The sequence below is a fragment of the Lolium rigidum genome, chromosome 6, assembly GCF_022539505.1.
Source record: "Lolium rigidum isolate FL_2022 chromosome 6, APGP_CSIRO_Lrig_0.1, whole genome shotgun sequence".
Classification (NCBI taxonomy): domain Eukaryota; kingdom Viridiplantae; phylum Streptophyta; class Magnoliopsida; order Poales; family Poaceae; genus Lolium; species Lolium rigidum.
Genome location: NC_061513.1, coordinates 110,502,543 through 110,511,051, shown reverse-complemented (window position 1 = coordinate 110,511,051; position 8,509 = coordinate 110,502,543). Strand labels below are relative to the sequence as shown.

The 8,509-nt window shown below is 48.3% G+C and overlaps 1 protein-coding gene and 1 non-coding gene across 2 annotated transcripts; one reads left to right on the top strand and one right to left on the bottom strand.

Annotated features, from left to right (window-relative positions):
* The first annotated feature begins 1,054 nt into the window (after window positions 1–1,054).
* Window positions 1,055–5,355, top strand: LOC124663110 (GDSL esterase/lipase At4g10955-like). Its single transcript, XM_047200853.1, has 2 exons — window positions 1,055–1,290; window positions 4,096–5,355. The coding sequence occupies exons 1-2, from the start codon at window positions 1,055–1,057 to the stop codon at window positions 5,105–5,107; spliced, it is 1,248 nt and encodes a 415-aa protein (XP_047056809.1). The 3' UTR covers window positions 5,108–5,355.
* A 245-nt stretch (window positions 5,356–5,600) lies between these two features.
* TRNAR-ACG lies at window positions 5,601–5,673 on the bottom strand. The gene has a single exon. It is a non-coding gene; the product is annotated as a tRNA-Arg (tRNA).
* Window positions 5,674–8,509: the final 2,836 nt, after the last annotated feature.

Below are 8,509 nucleotides of genomic sequence, written 5' to 3'. Positions count from 1 at the left end.
GCACACAGTCCCTGACACACATACACACGCACGCCACGCAGTTCGTCCTGCACCGCCGCACGCCGCACGCCGCAGTCCCGCACTCCCCGAGACCACGACGTCTCCTCGTTCCTCGCCGCGGCTGCTCGACCCAACTCTCCGCACAGCCTCACGCCGGCGTCTCCCCCTCCCCGATCTCCCGATCTAGCAACCGCCTGAGACGCGCGCGGCGGAGGCGACATGCCAGAACAGCCGTGTCGTGGGATCAGAAGCGAGGCACAGCACCGCGCCGGCCACCTCCCTCTCATCCCGTCGGCCGCCACCCTCAGCCCTCGCATCTCACCGGCCGCACGCCGCACGCCGCAGTCCCGCACTCCACGAGACCACGACGTCTCCTCGTTCCTCGCCGCCGCGGCTCGATCCAACTCTCCGCACAGCCGCACGCCGGCGTCTCCCTGCCCCCTCCCCGATCTCCCGACCTAGCAACCGCCTGAGACGCGCACGGCGGAGGCGAGTCGGCCGCCACCCTCAACCCTCGCATCTCGCCGTCCGCCGCTGGCTCGCAACTTCTCCGCGCGTGCCGCGTCACCGTGCCGTTCGGGATTACCCGAGCTCGAACCAGAAATTTCTGGCAATTTTCAGGAGTTTTCTCTGGAAATCTCGAAACCTCGAATCGCCCGACCAAAATTTCTGGTGAACCGGCCACGGTGGAAGAAGTCCAACAAGGAAAGCATACTTGGAACCCCCACTTGCCCCAGCCACGTCTCCCATCATCAAACCCCCCAGTTGGTGATAGCCTTTCCAAAACATGACCGTTGGGCGCTGCCTCCTGGTCGAGATCCCAGATATACTTGCCCCGCACACGAACACGAGGACCACCACGCTCTCCCGGTCCCCACGAATCCTCCTCGCCTCCGCGCACCGGCGCCGCCCTTCCCCCGCCTCCACGACATTCTCGTCCTCTTCCCCCGCGCCGGCTCGACCGTTGCCGCCGATTATTCGCTCACGCGATCCACGCCTTCTTCCCCCGCGCTCACGCGAGCACGACCGGACGGGAGGGTTGGTCCGCGCCGCGATGGCGATGGACCTGGCGACGGCCGTGGATGAGGCGGTGAAGGCGGTTCAGGAGGAGGGGGAGGAGGTGATGATGGTGGTGGAGGAGGAGGGCGCGGGCGGGGGCAGGTGCGGCGGCGAGGCCGTGGTGGTGGCCGCGGCGGACGCCGAGGTCGAGGGCCACCCCTACGCCTTCCACGTCTCCGGCCCGCGCAACCTGCCGCTGCCCAACTGGAGGGAGATCATCAGATCCAGCTGGTACTAATTCTTTCCTCCCCACCGCTCTTCTAGTATTCCATCCCTCCCGACCCTTGCAGTTAGTTTCCTTCTGGGATGGAGACGGGGTGTTTCGTATCGGGGAGTATGAGTTGGGCACGTGCTCTGGATTCGCGTTGAATCTGCGGCGATTCGCCAATTTGGGGAGCTGCTGAGATGTGGAAGGAGATTTGGCTTAGGAACCGCCGTCCAACTGCAATGTTCATCCTGCCAAGGCAGTTTACTGGTCCAGAATCGAGATGATACTTGCCGGCTTTCGTTGATTATTAAATCACGGGACCACACACATTTTACTGGTCTAGATGCAATTTGCAGTGCACCGTGGTACGATGTAGTAGTACAAATTTTAGGAGATGGAAGTTGTCTGCAGTCTCATTCCCTTTACAGGGCGCTATGTAAAATTCCAACATTTCAGGCTACCTTCAAGGATTGTGGGATGGTGATTTCCTGATATTCTGGTGTTACCTGGAATATGAAGGTCATTACGTTTCTCTACCTTTTTTTTATTAGGTTGCTCTAGCTCTACTATGCCTCCGAGTAAAGGTTTCATGGCTAGAAACAAAGGATTGCCCTCCATTCTGTTTCCTGTTTCGTGGGCAATGGACCTGCACATGCTCCTACCTTTTCTTAGGGACAGCGTCTTGCTCTTAGAGGGAAACTTTGAACCCAGCTACTCCCTCCGGTCTCTTTTAATTGACTCGGATTTAGCACAACTTTGTACTAAATTTGAGTCAATTAAAAAGGAACGGAGGGAGTAGTTAAGTTTCCTTGAACCAGCGCGTCCTCCCTTGGTAGGAAATATAGGGGTACCTTCCCATTTTATAGCATTCTCGGAGTACCTTCCTGGTTCTGAACTTTGTTTCTATGTTAACACGTGCTGTTTGTCTAGTGTAGCATTATGGCTCTGGGTTTCATGCTTGGTTTTGCTTCGAGATTAAGCTATGTGTTGTGCAGGACAAGTTTGTTGGTTAATTCTGAGTATATTTGAGGAGCATGATCCTAGTATGCTAATGCAATGTTGAATAGCTCAGCGACGCGGGAAAAGTTTAATCATGTGTTCCCTGTCGGTCATACTTTCCAGATAAAAAAGGGTAGAAAAATGAACTATTCTAGATTTTATAAACCTAATCGGTGGAAAAGAGGTAGGAGTACCCATAATCAAGTAAAATAGTAAGCAAGGGAAATATACATAGCATATTCCTGCCAAGAATATGTCGGCATGAAAGGGACACCAGCTTGCAGAACTTAATCGGAAGTTTGGGCAACTGCTGAGATGCGGAAGGAGATTTGGCTTACGAACTGCCGTCCCATTGCAATGTTCATCCTGCCAAGGCAGTTTACTGGTCCAGAATCGACATGGTACTTGCCGGCTTTCGTTGATTATTAAATCACGGGACCACACACATTTTACTGGTCTAGATGCAATTTGCAGCGCACCGTGGTGTGATGTAGTACAAATTTTAGGAGATGGAAGTTGTCTGCAGTCTTGATTCCCTTTACAGGGCGCTATGTAAAATTCCTACATTTCAGGCTACCTTCAAGGATAGTGGGATGGTGATTTCCTGATATTCTGGTGTTACCTGGGATATGAAGGTCATTACGTTTCTCTACCTTTCCTTTTTTTAATTAGGTTGCTCTAGCTCTACTATGCCTCCGAGTAAAGGTTTCATGGCAAGAAACAAAGGATTGCCCTCCATTCTGTTTCCTGTTCCGTGGGCAATGGACCTGCACATGCCCCCACCTTTTCTTAGGGACAGCGTCTTGCTCTTAGACGGAAACTTTGAACCCAGCTAGTTAAGTTTCCTTGAACCAACGCGTCCTCTCATTTTATAGCATTCTCGGAGTACCTTCCTGGTTCTGAACTTTGCTGCTATGTTAACGCGCCTTGTTTGTGTAGTAGCAGTATGGCTCTGGTTTTCATGCTTGGTTTTGCTTCGAGATTAAGCTATGTGTTGTGCAGGCCAAGTTTGGTGGTTAACTCTTGAGTATATTTGAGGAGCATGATTCTAGTATGCTAATGCAATGTAAAATAGCTCAGCGACCTGGGAAAAGTCTAATCATGTGTCTCTGTCGGTCATAGTTTCCAGATAAACAAGGTTAGAAAAATGAACTATTTTAGATTGTATTATCAACCTAATCGGTGGAAAAGAGGTACCATAATCAAGTAAAATAGTAAGCAAGTGAAATATACATAGCATATTCCTCCCAAGAATATGTCGGCATGAATGGGACACCAGCTTGCAGAACTTAATCGGAAAATCGCCATATTCTAGATCATAAACTTAATCGGTGGGCGTGAGGTGTCATAACTACAGAAATATGCATCCGTTGTATGTTGGCATGAAGCCGACACTACCTTTGCAGAACTTTGGGGGAAATTATATATTAGAATTACCAAGTCTGAAGTTTGTGGGGATTGGGGGAAACACATAATAATTGCAAACTTCAGAAATATACATCGGTTATTCCTGCCAAGTATGTTGTAGCATCAAGCAGACACCAGCTTGCAGAGCTTTGGGGAAACACTATTAGAAATTAGCAAATCTGAAGTTTGTGGGGATTGGGAAACACATAATCACTGCAAACTGTAACTCATGTGAAACCTGAATGTCTGATACCAATGTTGAAGTACCCATTTCAAACAGGATTTATGTTCCTTTTCTTGGAACTTTAGTTGGCTCTTACTTCAATAAATGTGGCTCTGAACTCTGAAACACCAACTTTACTTTGACACACACACCCATGTGATGTATATGTGACCTTACTCTTCTAATGCCTCATTTGCAGGAAGGATCCAAATTACAAAAGGATGGCGATGGCATGCTTCATTCAGGCAGTCTACCTTCTTGAAATAGACAGGCAAGATCAGAAAGGAGAAGAGGATGGCCTTGCTCCAAAGTGGTGCAAGTCCTTCAAGTACAAGGTCACACAGACACTGGTGGATGAGAGAGATGGTTCAATATATGGTGCCATTCTTGAGTGGGATCGGGCTTCTGCATTGTCTGAATTTATCCTCTTAAGACCAAGTGGTGCCCCGAGGGCAGTGTTAGCTCTCCGAGGAACATTGCTGCAGAAACCTACAATCAAGAGAGACCTGCAAGACGATCTCCGTTTCCTGGTTTGGGAGAGCTTAAAAGGTTCCGTGAGATACACTGGCGCTTTAGAAGCGCTGAAGGCTGCAGTTGATAGATTTGGGAGCACAAACGTTTTTGTTGCTGGGCACTCGTTGGGAGCTGGTTTTGCCCTTCAGGTATGCAAAGATCTTGCCAAGCAAGGAATCGTCGTCGACTGTCATCTGTTCAATCCACCTTCTGTTTCACTTGCCATGAGCCTAAGAAGCATGAGCGAGAAGGCCAGCTATCTGTGGCAGAAAGTAAAGGCAAGTATGCCATCAAAGGAAGAAGCATCGCTTGACAGTGCAAAAGAGGATGGTAGCATCAAGAAGAGACTACGCGCAGAGAAGAAATGGGTGCCACACTTGTATGTGAACAACAGTGACTACATCTGCTGTCACTACAACGCTCCCACTTCCACTGCTCCCTCTTCCACCGGACCCGACGGTGCACCAGACGAGCAGCAGCAGCAACGCAAGGCGAGTGAGATTGCTGGCGATGTGGTTGCGAAGCTCTTCGTCACGTCGTCGAAAGGCCCACAGAAGTTTACGGAAGCACATGGGCTGGAGCAATGGTGGTCAGATGGGATGGAGCTGCTAGCCGTGTCTGACAGCAAGCTTATACACAGGCAGCTGAAGTCTCTATACTCTTCTACAGCAGCAGTACCACCACCAGCCAAGTCATAGAGACGGCCGAAGTGGCTGTTTCAATGGTCGTTAGAAATGCTCTTTCTAATTGGTTTACACCACCTTCGTTATGGCATGATCGACTTATTCATAGTTCCTTCGTTATGGCATGATCGAATTATTCATAGTCTAGTAGTGATCAGACCGATTTGTAATAATGATATGGCTAATAAACACATTCAAGTACTATATCTTTTATAGTCAAAGGCTAGAATATACTCCAATGTGCAAGTGAAGCTTGCAGAGCTGAAATCTGAGCAATTGGGTAACATCCATGATCTCACGGTCCTCTACGGAACTGAATTGTTGTGACCTTGTTGGTCTGTAGCATGATAAGTGGAGAGCCAATGTCGTAAAATGCAAAAAATATCGGTTGATATCTGACAAAGAACTTGTGCAATCAGTATGAATCCCCTGCTTTTTGCTTTAAGGAGACACGTAGAATACTTTGTAAGATGGGGATTTGGTAAAAACACGACCAAAAATTACGAAGCGACTCCGCTGGGGATCGAACCCAGAATCTCTGGTTTCGTAGACCAGCGCCTTATCCATTGGGCCACGGAGTCGTTGTTGACTTAAATGTAAGTTTTAATATAACAAAGTTATCAATCTTTGCATGCATTTCTCAGCCTACTTTTATGGAATATAGGCCTCCTTTGATTCGTAGATCTCCAAATGCATGAATAAGAATAAAATTTGGACAGAAATGCAAGTGGAAAACTAAGATAAGAGCATACATGAATGTTTCTTTAAAAAATACAAGAATGTTTCTTTTAATGGTCGCTATAGCGAATGAAAAGTAGAGAAATTTAACATGCTTTCATAAGCAACTTGATTAACACAAATAACAAGCAAGGGCAACAGTGTTGAGTGGCGTCAGGTGGCCATGCTTCAGCGGTGTTAACTCAGGATTAGCTTATAGTATTACGATAGTTCCTCGCAAAGTAATGTAAAAAAAGAGGCCAAACTGGATTGTTTCCTTCCCATTTTTTTTTTTGAATGGTCCTTCCCATGTTTTTCCCGGGAATCTGGTTGTAAAGGAAAAGTTTCATTAACAAATCAAACGCACGCTACAGTACAAATTTGTATAGTTGTTTGGTGACTTACGCCCAACGGAGAGTACTCAACTAAATCCGCTTATGAGGTGCAATTTCTTGGGTCCATTGCCTCCACCATGAATAAGTGCATTTGGAACGCTTGTGCGCCTCATAAAGTCAAGTTCTTCGCATGGCGTGCGAATCAAAATAGGATTTGGACGTCTCCAAAAACGTGGGTGGCCAAATTACGACCTTTGCCCCCTATGCAAGCAATGTACCAAAATTATTGACCATCCCTTCGTCCATTGTCGGTTCTCCAAACGTATATGGGACCGAGTCAAGGACTGGTTGGGTTTGGTTGACCTTCAACCAACCAATTCGACGGGAATCAAAATTTTGGAATGGTGGAACATGATGTCGGGAGGGTCTTCGACAAGCCAGAAAGGCATGGCTTCGCTCACCTTGCTTGTCTCGTGGTAAATTTGGAGCAAACACAATGCTAGAGTCTTTTGTAACTAGCAAGCTCCTTCCCTTGTAATCTTCGATAGGATAAAATATGAGGCCCGCCTTTGGGTTTTGGCGGGTGCTAAGCCTTTGGGCGAATTTATGCCGGGAGAGTAACTTGTAATTCTTTAACGCTCAGGCATAGTGGTCTTGTAAAACTTCTCCTTATTAAATAGATTGGGGCAAAACTTTTTTCCCCGTTTCAATTTATTTGTATAGAAACATGAATTTTTACATACTATTTTTTCTATGAAAACCTTTGTGTATTAAAGGAGGCATAATTGGTGTGCTACAAGGAGTATACGGAGTATATGAAAATCTGAACCATGTTACATACGTTCCATTCTAGACATCAATGGCTAACGGGACATAAAACGTGATCATGACGATCTCGCACGCTCACATAGGATACGTCACACTGACAGAGGAACATGACAAGCATTCACCATTCAGTCTTTGGTGTGGCTTTTTTTGGCTTTTGGCTTTGGCAAAAGCCACCAAAAGCACCTAAATAGGTGCTTTTTTTGGCTTTTGGATTTTGGAAGCCAAAAGAATAGGATCTTTGTTTTTGGCTTCCAAAATCCAAAAGCCAAAAAGTTAGGTCTATTTGGTAGAGCTTTCTATAGCCAAGCCAAAAAAAGCCACACCAAACACCCCCGTATGCTCCCCTGCGATCTATGATCGAGTGGTGACATTAATTGAGTGAGCCGCTGGCGTTCGGACCACATAGCTCACGTTCGTACATGCCCATGAGAGCCCATCTCACGCATAGCCGTTCGATTACGATTTATTACGCATACGTTTCTCCTCCAGCAGTCCAGCATTCACTGATCCACGCTCCTTGCAGGATCGATCAAGCGGTAGGCTCGGCAACTCTGCAGGCGTCCTGTGGTGTACCCTCTTTGCGGATCTAGAACGAATTCAAGTAAGGCCTCACAAGAGCTCATTTCCCCCTTCTCGCTCTCAAGGCGCTACAGTACCTTGAGAGTCCTCCACCACTCACCGGGCCAATCCAAGGCCATCTCCACCGGAATAGCCGGTCGGAGAAGGCTGAGGAGAGGCACCAGAGTACATATGCTTAGGTCTAGGGTTAGATCGAGTCTAGTTTTCGTCTGTTCCCAAGTGGAGTATGACGAGATGCCGTTGAGGATTTGGTCGCTGGAAAATCGAAGCTGCTTCCCGGGCCTGCTAGAGGTGGTGCTGCTTCCCATGGAGCTCCGATGGACGGAGCCGGAGATGGGTGGCGGCGGCGCCCCTGCATCCTCCCCAATAAAGCTTGTCTGCTACTTCTTAGATGTGGTTGGCATCGCGGCGGTTCTCTCTCTTTCGAACCACCGTGGAGGTGGAGAGGAAGAGGAGTTCCTGGGCGAGGCTGGCGGATCCAAGAACTGGCGTCCTGGAGCGTATCCTCCCCCTCGAACGCAACACATGGTGGCCGCTCATGCAGCCATGATCTCCAGCCAAGAAGGTGGCCCAAAGTCAACCTCCACTTCGGAGGCCCTCTCGATCAGCCGTTGGAGCTCGACGCCACCACAAGGCCAAGTGGTTCGTCCCCGGCCTTATGGAGGTAGCCAACGACTAGATCTCGTCGTCGATCGGGAGTTCTCGAGCAAGCTGCTCCTGGAGCTCGGCGGAAACGCCTTGAGCTCACCGGCATCTGGTGGCGGTGAAGCCCCTGTCCTTGATTGCTTTTCCATTTTACTTTCTGGAGTGTTTTCTGTAAAAAAAAAGAAGGCCTTATCTTCAAATCTTAGGTTTTCTAGGGCAATAGATGACATAGGGCCTTTTTGTAACTTGTACCTACCACGTGCTTTGGAATGAAAGCTCTACCGGGATCTCGGCCCCTCCTATGTTAAAAAAA